The sequence below is a fragment of the Gorilla gorilla genome, chromosome 18, assembly GCF_029281585.2.
Source record: "Gorilla gorilla gorilla isolate KB3781 chromosome 18, NHGRI_mGorGor1-v2.1_pri, whole genome shotgun sequence".
Lineage (NCBI taxonomy): Eukaryota > Metazoa > Chordata > Mammalia > Primates > Hominidae > Gorilla > Gorilla gorilla.
In genome coordinates, this window is record NC_073242.2 from 30,461,981 (window position 1) to 30,481,271 (window position 19,291).

At 46.9% G+C, this 19,291-nt stretch overlaps 1 protein-coding gene across 1 annotated transcript in view; it reads left to right on the plus strand.

Moving 5' to 3' along the window:
• The first annotated feature begins 226 nt into the window (after nt 1-226).
• The window catches only part of LOC115933079 (titin-like), a 135,926-nt gene continuing 116,861 nt past the window's right edge, over nt 227-19,291 (plus strand). Inside the window, 2 exon segments of the mRNA XM_063699593.1 lie at nt 227-371; nt 17,735-17,899. Coding sequence (XP_063555663.1) covers nt 324-371; nt 17,735-17,899 — 213 coding nt within the window. The 5' untranslated portion in view covers nt 227-323.

Below are 19,291 nucleotides of genomic sequence, written 5' to 3' on the forward strand. Positions count from 1 at the left end.
CCGCCAGCAGCCGGGCCCGATCACCCGCCGCCGCCGCCGCCGCCGCCGCCGCCGCCGCCGCCAGCAGCCGGGCCCGATCACCCGCCGCCGCCGCCGCCGCCGCCGCCGCCGCCAGCAGCCGGGCCCGATCACCCGCCGCCGCCGCCGCCGCCGCCGCCAGCAGCCGGGCCCGATCACCCGCCGCCGCCGCCGCCGCCGCCGCCGCCGCCAGCAGCCGGGCCCGATCACCCGCCGCCGCCGCCGCCGCCGCCGCCGCCGCCGCCGCCAGCAGCCGGGCCCGATCACCCGCCGCCCGATCACCCGCCGCCGTCTGCGCCACCGGCATGGCGTTCAGGGGCTTCTGCAGCGCCGATGGCTCCGACCCGCTCTCGGTACGTGCCGGGGGCCGCGTGAGGCCGGCGGGACGGAGGGAGGCCGGCGGGGAGGGAAAGCACCGGGCCCGCAGCCGCCCGGGGCACCCCGCTCCCCGCTCTGCTGCCGGCCTGGGGGGCCCGGGACCCTCACGTCGCCCGCGGCCCAGCCCCTTTCGGGGGTGCAAGGCATGGGGGAAACTTGGGTGACTCAGTTCCTGCGGAGCAGAGCGTGGGGGGCCGCGTGCCCAGCCCTGGGGTTTTGGAGGGTCGGGTCGGGTCGGGTCAGAGCCGCCGTGAGGAGGCCTTCCTGTTTTGGGCTTCCCGTCTGTAAAAACAACCTTCCAGGGAAGGGGACGCTAGAGATGGGGGGCGGGAAGAGGGGTGTCTCTCTGTTTCTGTTTTCCCATCTTTTTTGTGGTTAGGGTCCCCCCTTTTCACGAAAAATACTCCGTGACCAACGGGGTGAGCTGGGGAGGGGGTTAGATTGTAGAAAGGGACTTTCATTGTCTCCCCAAAGTTGTTGTACAAGCCACGTTACTGTTCTGTGGTTACCTAGCTTTGTTTTTTTTGTTCTTTCTACTTAAATACTGCGGGGGAAGTTTGGTGGAACCAGGGAAGAAGGGGGATGTTCACCCTTGATGTGCCCTACCTGACCCTCGGCTCGGGGCAGACTTGGGGTGCAGCTGAGGACGCCCAGGACCCTGGTAGCTGTGGTCCTGCCCTCCCTTCCCTGCAACACGTGGAGCTCTGCAGATTCTGCAAGGCCCCTGGGCTCAAGCGATCCTTCTGCCTCGGCCTCTCAAAGTGCTGGGATTACAGGCGTGAGCCACCATGCCCAGCCGAAAATGGCTTTCTTGAGAGATCAGCTTTGAAGCTCTGCTCCTTCATTTTAAAGTGCCCCAGGAGAAGTGGACGATTACAAAGGTGAGATTCCACTTAAGTGTTCGCTTAGTTTAACTGTGGGATTCATCTCCTGGGGAGGTTACCAGGTTCTGGAAAGTGGGTGTTAATGACCAGGGAGGGTGGCCCTAGGCTAGCATCCTGTAACCCTCAGGAATTGAGATTTTTATGGAGGTTTTCTCTTCCTCTCTGTGAGTTTTTTCTCTGAGAAACCTGTCTAGGGAGGGAGGCTCTAGGCTACATCCTGTAACCCTCAAGTAGTAATTGAGATTTTTATGGAGCTTTTGTCTTCCTCTCTGTGAGTTTCCTCTCTGAGGAACCTCAGTCTACCTTTTACTGGCCTCCTAGGTAATACTTGTTTGGAGAATATGTGTGATGTCTAAGTCTTCCCAGTACAAGAAATTTGTGTGGTGTTTGGTTGATGGATGGATGGAGTCTTGTTCTGTCGCCCTAGCTGATTGCGCCACTGCACTGCAGTCTCGACCTCCGAGGCCAAGTGACCCTCCCAACTCACCCTCCCAAGTAGCTGGGACTACAGGCATGCACCAGCACACCCGGCTAATTTTTTTTTTTTTTTTTGTAGAGATGTGGTTTCACTATGTTGCCCAGTTCGGTCTTGAACTCCTGAGCTCAAGCGGTCTCCCAGAGTGCTGGGATTACAGGTATGATCCACCACGCCCAGCCTTGTGTGGTCTTTGATACCCCTGGGTTCATTGTATTGTTCTTCCCACACTGGTTTTCATTCATTCATTTATTCAGTCATTATTAATTGAGCAGCTACTATGTGCTGCTGCTGCTCTAGACACTGAGGATACAACAGTGAACAGGACAGACCAGGCCCATGTTCTCATGGGGTTTACACTGAGGGTGACGGAAATGATTTCAGATGCTGGCAAGTGCTGCAAAGACTTGAACCGGGAAAAACTGGGTGAGGTGCAAACTACTACGGAGGGATGTCCACAGAAGGCCTTTCGGAGGCGGTGAGGTTTGACCCCAGAGCTCAGTGGCAAAGCTGGCCATGCAAGGATGTGGGGGAAGGGAGTCCCAGAGTGGGAAGAGAATGTGCATAGGCCTTGAGGAAGATCATGGTGTGGTTAAAGTACTGAGGAGTTTAACTCAAAGGAACTGCAGAGCCCATCTCATAAAAATCTCGCCTGGAGCATTTGGCAAAATGCATAAAGCACTAACACAATGGCTTGTGGTCCTGGAATTTCCAGGGGAGGCGCTTACAAGCTTGGGAAGGAAGTACCCAAGCTCAGCAAGGAAGTAGAGCAATGCATGGTCCCTGGCAGAAGCAAGAACCTTCTGATCTGTTTATGTTTGAATGAATCTCAGGTTTTTTGTTGTTGTTGTTTTTTTTAAATAGATGGGGTCTTGCTATGCTGCTCAGGCTGGTCTCGAACTCCTGGGCTCAAGCAATCCACCCACCTTGGCCCTTCCATGTGCTGGGATTACAGGCATGAGGCGCTACGCCCTGCTGAATCTCAGGTCTTAAAAATTCAGTTTATATTGTTTTATGAGTCTCTTCTCTTTCTCAGAACCTTAACTGAAACGTTTGCGATCAAGACCAACTTGGGTTTCCCCACTCCCCAGTTGCCTTTGATTCTCCGCCAAAGGCTTGTTGGTAAGATGATGAGGTACTTTTTTCCTGTGGTTAAGAGGATTTTCTATAGGTTGCTAGAAAACTCTTCTTTTAAAACAAGATGTTGTTGAATTGATCTGGCTGATTGCAGGAGGAAGATCTTGTACTGCAACTTTGTTGATGATGCTAATACTTTAAGGTGAATATTCTAGAAGAATATAAAGGGAAAAGTGAAAGTTTTAGTATGTTCCCACCCTGCCCTTTGTTCCCAGAAGTAGCCTTTGTTGATGATGGTTGTTGATGATAGTTTCTTGGGTGTTTTTCGAGAAAAGTTTCAAGTATATGCAAATGTATATGCAAGAACGTGTTCGTTTGTATATGTTTACATATTCATTTTTTCCCTCCCTAGTTGGGTATTTTAAATACTGTTTTGTCTCTTGTTCTCTTCACTTAACCAGTGTTGATTTTCTTGCCATTTTAAGCCCATGCAAATTGAAAGTAAAAGCCAATCAAATCAACTTTTTTTTTTTTTTTTTAACAAGCCACGCATTTGCCTGTTAAATGGCTGAGCCATGTATTCACCCAGTCCCCTCTTGGTGTCTATCAAGGTCATTCCCAGTTCCTGGTTTCTTGCTGTGATAAGCAGTGCTGTATTGAAGGCACATGTATGCAAATATATGCAAATGATTCAGCAGAATAAATTTTCCCACAGGAAATTGCTAGGTTGACAGTACGTGCATTTTGAAATTTGATAGTTAATTGTCAGGTTACTGCAGCAGTTTATACTCCCACTAATGGGCCCACCAGCACTTATTAAGCACCTGTTGTTTTCCTGCCATATCAGAAAAATTGAGCAAGCTGGGAAGTGATCAGGCCCATGTTGCTTGGCTGTGTGTGAGAGGGCTTTGCCCAGCTAAGTTAAACCTTATATTCCAGAGGTCAGGAGATCAAAGCAGAAGTGTGCTTTGGTTTTGTTCAGTTTTTTAAAAGATGTGTTTAAATTTTAAACATTTTTGGACTTATTTTAAAAATTGCTTTTATCTTTTTTTTCAGAAGAATTTTAAAAATTGCTTTTAAATCAATAATTTAACAATGTGTAAAAACATTACTGATAATCTCACCATGCTAATGTCACTCTGATTTTTACACCTAAACTAATTTAATTGCAGAGTTTTCTGATCACAAGTGACATGTGTTCCATATGACAGAACAAACAATACAAAGATATTTAAATAAAGCCTGAACATGGTACTGATATTAGTTTGTTCATGCTGCTGTGAAAAAATACCTGAGACTGGGTAGTTTATAAAGGAAAGAGGTTTAATTGACTCACAGTTCTGCATGGCTGGGGAGGCCTCAGGAAACTTAAAATGATGGTGGAAAGGAAAGCAAACATGTCCTTCACATGGTGGCAGGAGACAGAAGTGCAGAGTAAAGAGGAGAAAAGCCGGTATAAAACCATCAGATCTTCTGAGGACTCACTATCAGGAGAACAGCATGGGGGAACCGCTCCCATGATCTAATCACCTCCCGTGAGGTCCCTCCACCAACACGTGGGGATTACAATTAAGATTACAATTCAAGATGAGATTTGTGCGGGGACACAGAGCCGTGCCATATCATTCTGCCCCTGGCCCCTCCCAAATCTCATCTTTCTCATATTTCAAAACACAATTATGCCTTCCCAACAAACAGTTCCCCAAAGTCTTAACTCATTTCAGCATTAACTCGAAAGTCTATGTCCAAAATCTCATCTGAGACAAAATCTAGTCTCTTCCACCTATGAGCCTGTAAAATCAAAAGAAGTTAGTTACTTCCTAGATACGGTGGGGGTACAGGCATTGGGTAAATACACCCGTTTGAAATGGGAGAAATTGGCCAAAACAAAGGGGCTGCAGGCCCCATGCAAGTCTGAAATCCAATAGGCCAGTCATAAAACTTTCAAGTTCCATAATTATCTCCTTTGACTCCATGTCTCACATCCAGGTCACACTGTTGCAAGAGGTGGGCTTCCATGGCCTTGGGCAGCTCTGCCCCTGTGGCTTTGCAGGATATAGTCCCGCTCCTGGCTGCTTTCACAGGTTGGCGTTGAGTGTCTCCGTCTTTTCCAGGCACACAATGTAGCTGCAGGTGGATCTACCATTCTGGGTTCTGGATGGTGGCCCTTTTCTCACAGCTCCATTAGGCAGTACCCCAGTGGGGACTCTGTGTGGGGGCTCTGACCCCATATTTCCCTTCTTTACTGCATTAGTAGAGGTTCTCCATAAAGGCTCCACCCCTGCAGCAAGCTTCTGGCTGGACATCCAGGCATTTGCATACATCCTCTGAAATCTAGGTGGAGGTTTCCAAACCTCAATACTTTAGTTCTATGTACCCACAGGCTCAATACCACATGGAAGCTGCCGAGGCTTGGGGCTTGCACCCTCTGAAGGCACAGCCTGAGCTGTGTACCTTGGCCCCTCTTAGCCATGGCTGGGGTGGCTGGGCACCAAGTCCTAAGGCTGCACACATCAGGGGGGCCCTGGACCCAGCCCAGGAAACCGTTTTTCCCTCCTAGGCCTGGGATGGGAGGGGCTGCCGTGAAGGTTTGTGATATGCCCTGGAGACATTTTCCCCATTGTCTTGGAATTGGGCTCCTTGTTACTTTTGCAAGTTTCTGCAGCCGGCTTGAATTTCTCTTCAGAAAATGGGTTTTTCTTTTCACATTGTCAGACTGCAAATTTCCACACTTTTTTTTTTTTGAGATGGAGTCTCGCTCTGTTGCCCAGGCTAGAGTGCAATGGCATGATCTCGGCTCATTGCAACCTCTGCCTCCTGGGTTCAAGCAATTCTCCTGCCTCAGCCTCCTGAGTAGCTGGGATTACAGGCACCCACCATCATGCCTGGCTAATGTTTGTATTTTTGTAGAGACAGGATTTCACCATGTTGGCTAGACTGGTCTCGAATTCCTGACCTCAAGTGATCTGCCCACCTTGGCCTCCCAAAGTGCTGGGATTTCAGGCGTGAGCCACTGCGCCCGGCCAATTTCCACACTTTTATGCTCTGCTTCCTCTTGAATGCTTTGCTGCTTAGTAATTTCTTCCCCTAGATGCCCTAAATCTTCTCTCTCAAGTTCAAAGTTCACAGATCTCTAGGGCAGGGTCAAAATGCTGCCAGTCTCTTTGCTAAAGCATAGCAAGGATCAGGAGAACAGCATGGGGGGAACCGTCCCCATGATCTAATCACCTCCCATGATGTTCCTTCCCTAATATGTGGGGATTCCAATTCGGATTACAATTCAAGATGGGATTTAGGTGGGGACACAGAGCCAGACCATATCAGTAATCTCTTGGGCTAACCAATAACCAATGTATTCTTGTATTTTTTCTTTGAAATTTTATAAATATTTAGAAATTTAAATAACATTTAAATCAAAATGGATTATGTTGTAATCATTACTCTGCCAGTTTTTTTTTCTTTTTTTTAATTTTTAAATTTATTTTTTGTAGAGACAGGATCTCCCTATGTTACCCAGGCTGGTTTTGAACCCCTGGACTGAATCGATCCTCCGGCTTTGGCCTCCCAAAGTGCTGGGATCAAAGTTTGTTAATTTGATAGCTAAAATATATTTTCATCTGCATTTCAATTACAATTAGAAGCTATGCATCCTGCAACATATTTTCCAGCAATTTGTGTATTTTCAGTGTGTCTTTCTGAGTCCTTTTTGGGTATGCCTGGACTAGTTTGTCTTTTTCCTGTTAGTTTGTAAGGGCTCTTGTTATCGTGGGACCCTTCCTCTTTGTCCATCACGTGTATTGTATAAATATTTTGTTACAGGCTATTGTTTTCCTATTGGCATATTAACATTTGAGTCTTGTTCTTACTAGTATGTAGTTTTGCAAGGTTGCATTTGTAGCTTGCATACTATTTTGTCTCCTATGTTTTTATTTACTGTTAATAAGTATTTTCCCATGTACCCACGTAACCTTTTTAATTAAACCTATAAATGTCCAATCGATAGTTCCCTGTGTTGGTGGGCTATAATCACATAATTATTATCTGTGGTTTGACATTTGGGTTGCTGTGTTTTCTTTCTCCTTTTTTTTTTTTTATTATTATTTTTGAGACGGAGTCTTGTTCTGTCGCCCAGGCTGAAGTGCAGTGGTGCGACCTTGGCTCACTGCAAGCTCCGCCTCCCAGGTTCACGCCATTCTCCTGCCTCAGCCTCCTGAGTAGCTGGGACTACAGGCGCCTGCCACCACGCCTGGCTAATTTTTCAGTGTTTTTAGTAGAGACGGAGTTTCACCATGTTAGCCAGGATAGTCTTGATCTCCTGACCTTGTGATCTGCCCACTTCGGCCTCCCAAAGTGCTGGGATTACAGGCATGACCCACTGCACCCAGCCTCTTTCTCCCTTTTTAATTTTTTTGAGACAGCATCTTATACCATCACCCAGGCTGGAGTGCATTGTGCAATCTTGGCTCCCTGTGACCTCTGCCTCCTGGGTTCAGGTGATTCTCCTGCCTCAGCCGCTGGAGTAGCTGGGATTACACACGTGTACCATGATGCCTGATTAATTTTTGTATTTTCGGTAGAGATGGGGTTTCACCATGTTGGCCAGGCTGGTCTCGAACTCCTGACCTCAGGTGATCTGCCTCCCAACGTGCTGGGATTACAGGCGAGAGCCACCATACCCGGTCATTTTTATTTTTCTTTTAAAGAAAACACTGTCCTGAATACCACATGGGTAGAGTGCGTATTGGCTTATTTCCTTAGATGATGTTCTCAGGAGTGGAATGAATAACATGTGAAAAGGCTTCACTCTAGCCATTGTCTTATTTTCTAAAAGTGGGCTGGCCCAGCTCACCATTCTAGCAGGGTCTAAGGTTACTTACTGCTGTGGTTATTATTCAGAGTGGACGATGGTGCATATTAATGTCAGGCACAGCAGGGCACGGTGGCTCACGACTGTAATCCTAGCACTTTGGGAGGCCGAGGTGGGCGGATCACGAGGTCAGGAGTTGGAGACCAGCATGACCAACATGGTGAAACCCCGTCTCTACTAAAAATACAAAAATTAGCTGGGCATGGTGGCAGGCACCTGTAATCTCAGCTACTTGGGAGGCTGAGGCAGGAGAATTGCTTGAACCCAGGAGGTGGAGGTTGCAGTGAACTGAGATTGTGCCACTGCACTCCAGCCTGGGTGACAGAGAGAGACTTTATCTTAAAAAAAAAAAAAAAAAAAAAAAGTCAGGCTTTTCTAGGGTTCCTCCATCAGCCTGGTAAGGCTGGAGACCCGTGGCCAGGAAGAAAATTGGAGCTGTCTGGCACTGGGAAGGGTAACCCAGTAGTTATAATTAAGTTGGCTTATCTGTGAGCCCTTTGATAAGGCTTCACTAATTTACTAACCCAGGATCGCATGTTAGATCAGGATCTCTCTGAGTGCTGCAATTGTAGTTTGCTTTTCTCTCTCTCTTTTTTTTTTTAGAGACAGAGACTCACTCTGTTGCCCAGGCTGGAGTGCAGTGGTATGATCATGGCTCACTGCAGCCTTGAACTCCTGGCCTCAAGCGATCTTCCTGCCTTAGCCTCCTGAGTGTCTTGGATTATAGATGCTTGTTAACATGCCCAGCTAATTTTTAATTTTTTTAGAGATGAGGTCTTGCCCTGTCACCCAGGCTGGAGTGCAGTGGCATGAACATAGCTCACTGCAGCCTTAAACTTCTGGCCTCAAGCAGTTCTCCTGCCTCAGCCTTCCAAAGTGCTGGGATTACAGGTGGGCACCACTGTGCCTGGCCTGCAGTGGTTTAATAGGGCTCTTTCATCTTTAACTTTGGTCCCCTGCCCCCTGAGATCCGTGGAGTGAGCCGTTTGATGCTTGGTACTTGGGACAAAGCTGGCCTATGTCCAGTTCTCTGCATACTTGGTAGGGGAGTGTTTGGAGAAAAGGCTCACCTCTGAGTCACACCCTCTATATTCTCCAAAGGGCCATGGGGATGGGGTGGAGGAGGCTGGGGTGAAGAGATGTTGTAGCTCCAGAGAAAGCCAGGGAGGTGTATGCTGGGTGAAGAGGCCAAATTCAGGAGCCTAGGTTTGAAAATCAGTATAGACGATTCAGGTTAATTCACCCTGTTGTTATAGAGCATCTGTCTGTAGGGTGGCCAGGTCTGGGTGAGTCTCTTGGACAAGATGGGTATCAGGTTTCAGCTCTGAAATTGGACTGATATGTGGGGAGATTCATTCTGCAGTTTTATTTGTAGTTTAGGTTTAAGAAAACTTGGACTGGGCACTGTTGCTGTCATCTGATCCCAGCACTTTGTGATACTGAAGTGGGAGGATCACTTGAGCCCAGGAGTTTGAGACCAGCCTGGGCAACAGAAAGACCCCATCTCTACAAAATAATAATAATAATTATTATTAGTAGTATTAGCTGGGCATGATGGCACATGCCTGTAGTCCCAGCTACTCAGGAGGCTGAGGCAGGAGGATTGCTTGATCCTGGGAGGTTGAGCTGCAGTGAGCTATGATTGCACCACTGCACTCCAGCCTGGACAACAGCATGACACTGTCTCCAAAAAAAATAAAAAAAAAGAAAACTTGTTTAACTACCTAAATCATAGCATTTGTGTGAAGCCAGACGATCACAACTCTGAGAACTGCTGACATATACATATTTTGGAAGTTCCAGGTTTTCTGTTACTATAAACATGGTAGAGATTGAATTTCTTAAAGGGACTTCTTTTCTCCTACTCTTTCTCTTGTCTGATGTTATAAGGGGTACAGTACAGAATGAAAACAGTGCAGAAATGAGTGAAACATGAAAATCCCTTCTAGAGGTAATTTTTTATTATTATTTTTTTGAGACGGAGTCTTGCTCCATCGCCCAGTCTGGAGTACAGTGATCTCGGCTCATGGCAACTTCCACCTCCCAAGTTCAAGTGATTCTCCTGCCTCAGCCTCCCGAGTAGCTGGGGTTATAGGTGTGTACCATGCACCACCATGCCCGGCTAATTTTTGTATTTTTAGTAGAGACAGGGTTTGCTGTGTTAGCCTGGCTGGTCTCGAATTCCTGACCTCAGGTGATCCGCCCACCTCGGCCTCCCAAAGTCCTGGGATTACTGGGGTGAGCCACCATGGCCGGCCTCTTCTAGAGACAATCTTATTGGCAGGTTGATGTTTTTAATTTTCAACCTTTCTTCTCCACAGATCCTAAAGATAGAGTAATTTTTTTTTTTTGAGACACATTCTTGCTCTATTACCCAGGCTGGAGTGCAGGTGGCGTGATCTCTGCTCACTGCAGCCTCCACCTGCCGAGTAGCTAGGACTGCAGGCATGCACCACTATGTCTAGCTAATTTTTGTATTTTTAGTAGAGATGGGGTTTTACCATTTTGGCCAGGCTGGTCTCAAGCTCATGACCTCAAGTGATCCACCTGCCGCAGCCTCCCAAAGTGCTGGGATTACAGGTCTAAGCCACCGTGCGCAGCCATAAATACATGGTGTTTTTTAAGAACAAGAACGGGATTCTACAAAAACATATATATGTGTATTTTGAGACAGGATCTCCTCTGTTGCTCAGGGTGGAGTGCAGGGGCACGATCATGGCCCACTGCAGCCATGACCTCTGAAGCTCAAGCAATCCTCCCACCTTAGCCTCTGGAGTAGCTGGGACCACAGGTGCCCACCACCATGCCCAGCTAACATTTTTTCTTTTTTTTTTTTTGTATTGAAAACAGTGAGCCAGGTGTGGTGGCTCACACCTGTAATCTCAGTACGTTGAGAGGCTGAGGTGGGCAGATCACTTGAGGTCAGTAGTTCAAGGCCAGGCTGTCCAACATGGTGAAACTCCATCTCTACTAAAAATACAAAAATTCACTGTGGTGGCGCTTGCCTATAATCCCAGCTACTGGGAAGGGGGAGGCATAAGGATCACTTGAACCTGGGAGGAGGAGGTTGTAGAGAGCCAAGATGATGGCACTGCACTTCCGCCTGGGCAACAGAGCAAGACTCTGTCTCAGAAAAACAAAACAAAACATATAGTCTTTATTTTTTTGTTTGCGTGGGCTGGTGCATCTTGATTATGATGCATTTTTGTTAATTGATATTTAATTGCAGATGAAATGTAACATGGATCTGAGTAATTGCTGATAATTGTTTCCTCTTTAGGCAGCTGGTCATAGTCTTTTTTTTTTTTTTCTTTTTTGTTTTTAAGAGAGTTTCTGTCTTGTTGCCCAGACTGGAGTGCAGTAGCGTGATCTCGGCTCACTGCAACCTCCTTCGCCAGGGTTCGAGTGATTCTCCTGCCTCAGCCCCCCGAGTAGCTGGGATTACAGGCATGTGCCACCACGCCCGGCTACTTTTTGTATTTTTAGTAGAGACGGGTTTTGCCATGTTGGCCAGGCTGGTCTCAAACTCCTGACCTCAGGTGATCCCCCTGCCTCTGCCTCCCAAAGTGCTGAGATTACAGGCTTGAGCCACTGCTCCCAGCCCATAGTCTTTTTTTTTTTTTTTAAACCTCTGTGTACAGGTAGGTCCTGGGGAAATTCGAGGCAAGACTTGGGTGAGTGGGTATCTTAGACCCTCTTAGGAGCTCTTTGCAGGAGGTAGAATCTCCGAGGGTCAGTGCCCATGAATGGGTCCCATGGCCTGACTGGTCCCATTCAGGTGACAGTCTCTGAGGGTCCTGCATAGCCCTTAACCTGGGCTCCATGCTGGGAATCGAGCGGTGTACAGAGCATGGTTCCCTGCCTTCCTTGAGCCCCAGTCTTGTTGGGGAAATGGTCAAATAAATGAATAATCATCAGGAAGTGCTATGAAGGGGAGCTGCATGGTGCCCGGTGAGTGCAATAGCAGGGTTTCATCTGGTTGGAGAGAAAAAAGGAGACTCCTTAAGTGGGGAACCCCTTTGATGATACAGGTTTGGCTATGTGTGTCGAAGATCCCAAATATAGTGGGTTAAGATACAAGCTCATTTCTCTCTCAAGTAAAAATCCCAGCTGGTGTGGGAGACCAAGGAGGAGGTAGGTAGGACTTTTTATTTTAAATGGGGAATCTGTGACACAGTTAAACATGCCCAGGATCATGTCACTAGCAAGGAGTGGACACAGTATTCAAACCCAGCAGGTTGACTCAAAGCCTGCCCTTTTCCCAGCTGTTTTGCCCTCAGTCATTTGAGTCTAGTCTTCAGGATTTTGACATCTATCTCTTACCTTGTATCTGTTAGGATTGCATCTGGCTTCAAGAAACAGCGCTACTTCAGCAGCCTAAGCAGAAAGGTATTTATTTGTTTATTTTTTACATGTCAGGAATTCCAGTACCCCTTGGAGTTGCTGGCATTGGATTAGTGATGCAGGGTTGTTAGGACTGACATCTCTCCTGTTTTCATTGTCTTTTCCTCAAGGCCCCTAAATGGCTGCTACAGCCCTAGCCAATATATCTGGGTTCAAGGTAGGAAGAGGGAAGGATTGCACCAGCCTCATGGGTTCCTTTCTATTCAGGAAAGTCCAAGCCTTCTTCAAAGGCTCTTCTGTCCACATTGCAGACTTCTGGTCATGTCTCCTTGGCTGAAACTGGATTACATGACCACCTCTAGCTGCAAGGGAGGCAGGAAAAATGAGCATTTGGTTTTATGCTTCTCTAGGAGGAAACAGCAAGGGAGAAACTTTTGAGTAAGCCAGCCAATATTGTCCAACATGTACTTATTTTTTAACTTTTTTTTTTTTTTGAGACAAGGTCTGGCTGGCTCTGTTGCCCAGGCTAGAGTGTGGTGGCACAATCTCAGCTCGCTGCAACCTCTACCTCCTAGGCTGAAGCTATCCTCCCACCTTAGCCTCCAGAGTAGCTGGGACTACCACATGCACCACCATACCTGGCTAATTTTTATGTTTGTAGAGATGGGGTCTCACCATGTTGTCCAGGCTGCTCTTGAACTTGTGAGTTCAAGCCATCTGCCCACCTCAGCCTCCCAAAGTGCTGGGATGACAGGCATGAGCCATCGTACTCAGCTAATGTTTTTCTTTCAATCAATTCACTTTTTAAGCCTTAACAAAGTTATTGCAAAAGGAAGTTTCATATCACTTTAGAATGTCTTTGAAGTCACAGGTTGGTTATATTTATGTGCTTACTTTAATAGCTATTAAAGTAAATATAGCACTACTAAGAAAAAAAGATATTCTTTAAATTGCCTATTATCAGTGGTTCTTAACTCTGGATGATTTTGTCTCCAGGGGACATTTGGCAATGTCTGGAAACATTTTTGGCTGTCGCGATGGGGCAGGGAGTGCATGCCTAGAGTCTAGTGGGTAGAGGCCAGGGGGTGTGCTAAATATCCTGCAATACAGGATGGGCTCCATAATGAAAAATCCTCTGGTCCCAAATGTCAGTAGTACTGCAGTTGAGAAACCCTGGCATGGACGCAATCCACCTGCTGCCAGGAGTTATATACAAGCCATGTTAGGGTAATGCTGCAATATGTCCATCGTGATTGTGTTTTCTCCTGGGTGACTATCAGCAACACTGTAGCCTGCTTGTTGGTTTTCAAGGTCCATTCTCAAGATACTATCAGATCTCCAGCAATCGTGTGATGCAGTTTGAAATGTTCACGTGAGCTGGGCGTGGTGACTCATGCCTGTAATCCCAGCACTTTGAGAGGCCAAGGCTGGAGAATGGCTTGAGCCCAGGAGTTTGAAACCAGCCTGGGCAACATAGCGAGACCCAGTCTCTACACAAAATTAAAAAAAAAAAAATTAGCCAGGTATGATGGTGCATGGCCATGGTCACAGCTACTCAGGAGGCAGAGGTGGGATGATCACCTGGGCCTGGGAGGTTGAGGCTGCGGTGAGCCACGATTGCACCACCGTATTCCAGCTTGGGCGACAGAGCGAGACCCTGTCTCAAAAAAAAGAATGTGCATATGAATTCAAGATATGTCCCTTATAGAGACTGGTGAGGACACTGAAGCTGAAGTGGTTGAATTGATAGCCCTCTTGCCGGGCAAATCCTATGTGAGTGCTTCTAAAAGAACACTGTGCCTTGCAGAGAGTATTCCTGGGACCTGGCAGGAATCAGGGCCTCTTGGTGACCACATGCTTTGGAAAGGGCTGTGCTTTGGCAAGTGGGAGATTTTATTATTTATTTTCTCCTGTCTGCCTCAGCTTGGCAAAAACAAACCTGGCCTGGGCATGGGCCTTGTGGAGACAAGAAGGCAGCTTGAGATTATCAGAGATCAGGCTGCTGGTGGGTTTGCCTGAGCTGGCCTGGTCAGGTAGCTTGACAATGATGCTCACCCCCCATTAAAGTTAATTGAGCTGTTACAGAGTGGGAGTGGGGAGTGGGGGGTGTGATGACTGCCTGTCTCCTTGAGTTGGCGTGGCTAAGAAGTAAGGGAATTTTTTAACTTTTCCTTCTTAATTCTGGAAACTTAGAAAAAAGCCTCTCATCATCCCTTAATCATTCAGTTAGAGAGACCAGGCTGTTGATACGGACATGCTGCATTTCATGGGATCCTGGAGGCCAGCATTTGTGACATACATCCTAGTTTCAGAGATGTTAGGATATAAAAACGTAGCCAGCAGTGTTTATAGGGTGGGCTAATTGAGAGACACAGAGAAATATCAAAGATAGCAAAATAGGAAGAAACAGTCTTAGAATCAATGCAGTATAATAATAGCTTCTAGTTTCTTTCTGTTTTTCTTTTTTTTGATACAGAGTCTCACTCTGTCGCACAGGGTGGACTGCGGTGGCATGATCTCGGCTCACTGTAGCCTCCGTCTCCTGGGTTCAAGTGATCCTCCCATCTCAGCCTCCAAGTCACTGGGATTACAAGTTGTTTGCCACCATGCCCAGCTAATTTTTGTATTTTTAATAGAGACAGGGTTTCACCATGTTGGCCAGGTTGGTCTCGAATGCCTGACCTCAAGTGATCCCCCCTGCCTTGGCTTCCCAAAGTACTGGGATGACAGGTGTGAGCCACCATGCCCAGCCGCCCCCTCACTCTTAAGCACAGCTCTTTGACAGTCAGAGATGTTGCCTGCTGTATTTCTTGTTCTGCTTTTACACATGGTTTAAAAATCCTCGCTCAAGAATGTAAGCCCCATGGCCAGTGCTACCTGCCACCTTTAGGGGTGGCCTCTCCTGGGGTGCAGGAGGTTGCACAGTTCGTTTTGTGACAGCAGGGTCATTTTTTAATCGGATCATCTGCCCCAGTTTGCTTGGCTCTTAGGTGCTTGGGAGTTCTCCTGGGTTTTGCCGTTGTGAAATGGCCCAGCTTGTACACGTTGTTCCTTTTCTTGCTGGAGTTATTTCCTTTAGACTCCTGTCCGTAAAGTAGGATTGTTGGGTGAAAGTGGGGTATGCATGGTTAGGCTTTTCTCTGCCTGCTTTCTGGGTTGCTCTTCAGATAGATTTAATAACCTTTTATTTGTGTTTTGTGGTGTTTTTTTGTTTGTTTGTTTGTTTTTTTGTTTTGAGACTGAGTTTTGGTCTCGTTGCGCAGGCTGGAGTGCAATGGTGGGATCTCGGCTCACAGCAACCTCTGCCTCCTGGGTTCAAACGATTCACCTGCCTCAGCCTCCCGAGTAGCTGAGACCACAGGCATGCGCCACCATGCCTGGCTAGTTTTTTGTACTTAAGTAGAGATGAGGTTTTACCATGTTGGCCAGGATGGTCTTGATCTCCTGACCTCGTGATCCTCCTGCCTCGGCCTCCCAAAGTGCTGGGATGACAGGCGTGAGCCACTGCGCCCAGAAGATTTTCTGATTTTTAAAGTTATGCCAGAGACCGGGTGTGGTGGCTCACGCCTGTAATTCCAACACTTTGGGAGACTGAGGTTGGCAGATCACCTGAGGTTTAGGACTTTGAGACTAGACTGGCCAATATGGTAAAACCTTGTCTCTACTAAAAATTCAAAAAAATTAGCGAGGCGGGGTGACCGCAGTCCCAGTTACTTAGGAGGTTGAGGCAGGAGAATCACTTGAACCCGGGAAGGAGAGATTGCAGTGAGCCGAAATCGCTTGAACCCGAGAAGCAGAGATTGCAGTGAGCTGAGATCATGCCACTGCATTCCAGTCTGGGTGACAAAGCAAGACTCTGTCAAGAAAAATAAATAAATAAAAATAAAAAGCTGGAAATCAAATTTTAAATGTTGGGATCTAATCTAATTTTTTTAAAAACAAAAAGTATGCCTAAAACAACAGCAATAACAAGCAGCCATCTATGGGCCAAGCTGTGGGTGGGGAAACCTATTTTGTACTTCTTATTTTATCCGATTGAATTGTGGTGGAGATAGGAAATTGAGACCCCAAAAAGGGTAGTAAGTCTTCCCAAAGTTGTTTAGTCAGTTGCCAGATTATGGCTTGAATTAAATTTAAATTCTTCAGCTGGGCATGGTGGTGCACACCTGTAGTATAGCTGCTTGGGAGGCAGAGGTGGGAGGACTGCTTGAGCCCCAAAGTTCAAGGCACAGGAAGCTGTGATCTTACCACCACACTTCAGCCTGGGCAACAGAGCAAGACCTCATTTCAAAAAAAGAAAAAAAAAAAAATTTAAGTTCTTCATTACAGAACAGCTGATGGTGGAGGTTTATTCTTGGGCAGGTACCTCTGATCTATTTATGTATGTATCTATGAATTTGTCTATTTGGCATGGCTCTTTAACAAAATACAGGCTTTTTTTTTTTTAAGTAAAAGTAATTGAAACAAAATTTGTTTCCAAGGCTGGACAGCTAAGTGGCAAAATGCAGACTTGAACAACATTGCCTGAGTTTGAATTCAGCTCCAGAGCTTACCAGCTGTGTGATACTGGACACAGTATTTAACCCTTCTGTGCCTGAGTTTCACATCTGAAAAAGGAGATGATAAAAATAATTACAGAATGAAAGGAGATAATACACATGAGGTACTTAGAATAAAGCCTGGCACACAGAACTGCAGTTTGGTTGTTATCCGTGGTGGTGGTGGTGGTGGTGGCGGTGGCGGTGATGGTGGCGGTGATGGTGGCGATGGTGATGATGGTGGTGGTGATGGTGATGGCGGTGATGGTGTTGGCAGTGATATTGGTGGTGGTGATGGTCATAGTGGGGAAGGTGATGATGATGAATGAAGATGGTTAGAAAGTCCTCAGTTCACAAGGTCAGAGTGATCTAGATGACACAGGGTTCTTTGGTTATAAGAGAATATCCTTCAGGGTTCCTTTAAATGGCTCTCTCCATCTTTTATACTACAGTGGGACATGCCACAGGTTCTGGGGACTGTTAATGTGAGATGAGATGCTACATACCTTTTTGTTGTTGGTGGGTTTTTTTGTGTGTATGCAGTGTTGTGTGTGTGTGTGTGTGTGTGTGTGTGTGTGTGTGTGAGATAGGGTCTCGCTCTGTTGCCCAGGGTGTAGTACAGTGGCATGATCTCAGCTCGTTGCAACTTCTGCCTTCCAGGCTCAGGCAGTCCTCCCACTTCAGCCTCCTGAGTGGCTGGGAATACAGGCACGCTCCATGCCCAGCCATTTTTGGTGTTTTTCATAGAGGCAACATCTCACTATCTTGCCTAGGCTGGTCTCGAACTCCTGGCCTAAAGTGGTCTGCCCACTTGGCCTCCCAAAGTGCTGGGATTACAGGCATGAGCCACTGCACCTGACCTGTATGCTCCTGTTAAGACAGCTTTATTTTTATTTATTTATTTCGAGACAGGGTCTCTGTTGCTCAGGTGGGAGTGCAGAAGACACCACGTACCTTTATCCCTTATTCCTCATTTCTCAGTCTTTCTGGCTACTGATCTTTTGAGTTTGCGTGTTCATCCTGAAAGGTCCTTGGATATATAGGAGCCTTGTCTGTTTCTTCAAACCCCGTGGCAGCTGGTTTCATGCTCCAGGCGAGCTCCTGTCCTCTGGGGTGTGTCCTGCTGACCCCTCGCCTGTGTTTGTGTTCGCAGGACTGGAATGTCACGTGGAATACCAGCAACCCGGACTTCACCAAGTGCTTCCTCGTGTGGGTGCCTTGTTTTTACCTCTGGGCCTGTTTCCCCTTCTACTTCCTCTATCTCTCCCGACATGACCGAGGCTACATTCAGATGACACCTCTCAACAAAACCAAAACTGTAAGTCACTGGGGGCTTTCGTTGTGGGGGGTGGGAAGGTGCACCTGGATGGGGAGTGGTGGTTGGTGATAACTGACATTTCTCTTCTACTTAGTTGACCCTAAGTTCCTTCTTCTAGAAGGCAGAAGAATAATGTGGGAGGTGAAAACTGGATCTCTGGAGACAAACATGGGTACAAATCTTTGCTCTGCCGCTTAGTATTTGGCCTCGAGCAAATTTTTTAACCTCCCCAAGCCTCAGTTTCCCTGTTTATGCAATAGGAATGATAGGCTTGTTCTCAAGGCATTACTGGGAGATTATCAGCTCTTCCCCTCTTACTGAGGCGATCTCCTTTGTATTTAATTAAATATATTTATATAGATTTTTTCTGGCCAATTTTTAATTTATTTTTTGTAGAGAGGGGGGACTTGCTGTGTTGCCCAGGCTGGTCTTGAACACCTGGCCTCAAGCAGTCCTCCTGCCTTGGTCTCCCAAAGTACTGGGATGCTCAGTGTGAACCACCATGCCTGGCCCCTAATTTTTTTTTAAGTTGGCTTTTATTTTGAAATAATTTAAAGCTACAGGAAAACTGCAATAATGGGCCAGGTGTGGTGTTTCACGCCTGTAATCCCAGCACTTTGGGAGGCCAAGGCGGGCAGGTCAGGAGTTTGAGACCAGCCTGACCAACATGGTGAACCTGTCTCTACTAAAAATACAAAAATGAGCTGGGTGTGGTGGCATGTGCCTGTAATCTTAGCTACTTGGGAGGCTGAGGTGGGAGGATCCCTTGAACCCAGGAGGCAGAGGTTGCAGCGAACTGAGATCATGCCACTGCACTCTAGCCTGTGCAACAGCGAGACTCCTTCTCAAAAAAAAAAAAAAAAAAAAAGTTGCGATAATGATACCAGGAACTGCTGCCTGATTTTCTCTATCCATCACTCATAGTCACTGTTTCCTGTTTTTTTTTTTTTTTTTTTTTTTTTTTGACACAAGGTCTTGCTCTTTTGCCCAGGCTGGAGTGCAGTGGTATGATCACAGCATACTGCAACCTTGAACTCCTGGCTCAAGCCATCCTCCTGCCTCAGCTTTTTGAGTAGCTGGTAGCTGGGACTGCAGGCATACACTACCATGCCTGGCTAATTTAAAACAATTTTTTGTAGAGACAGGGTCTCGCCTTGTTGCCCAGGCTGTTTTCAAACTCCTGGCTTCCAGTGATCCTCCTGCCTCGGCCTCCCAAAGTGCTGGTATTACAGGCATGAATCTGGCCCGTATTCACTGATTTTTTAATCTTTTGCTACATTTGTTTTATCATGAGCTTTTGTTCTCTCTCTCTGTATGCATGCTATAATTTATTTTTTCTGAATCATTTGAGAATGGATGCACCTTGAAACATATCCCACCTGTAGAGGGCCC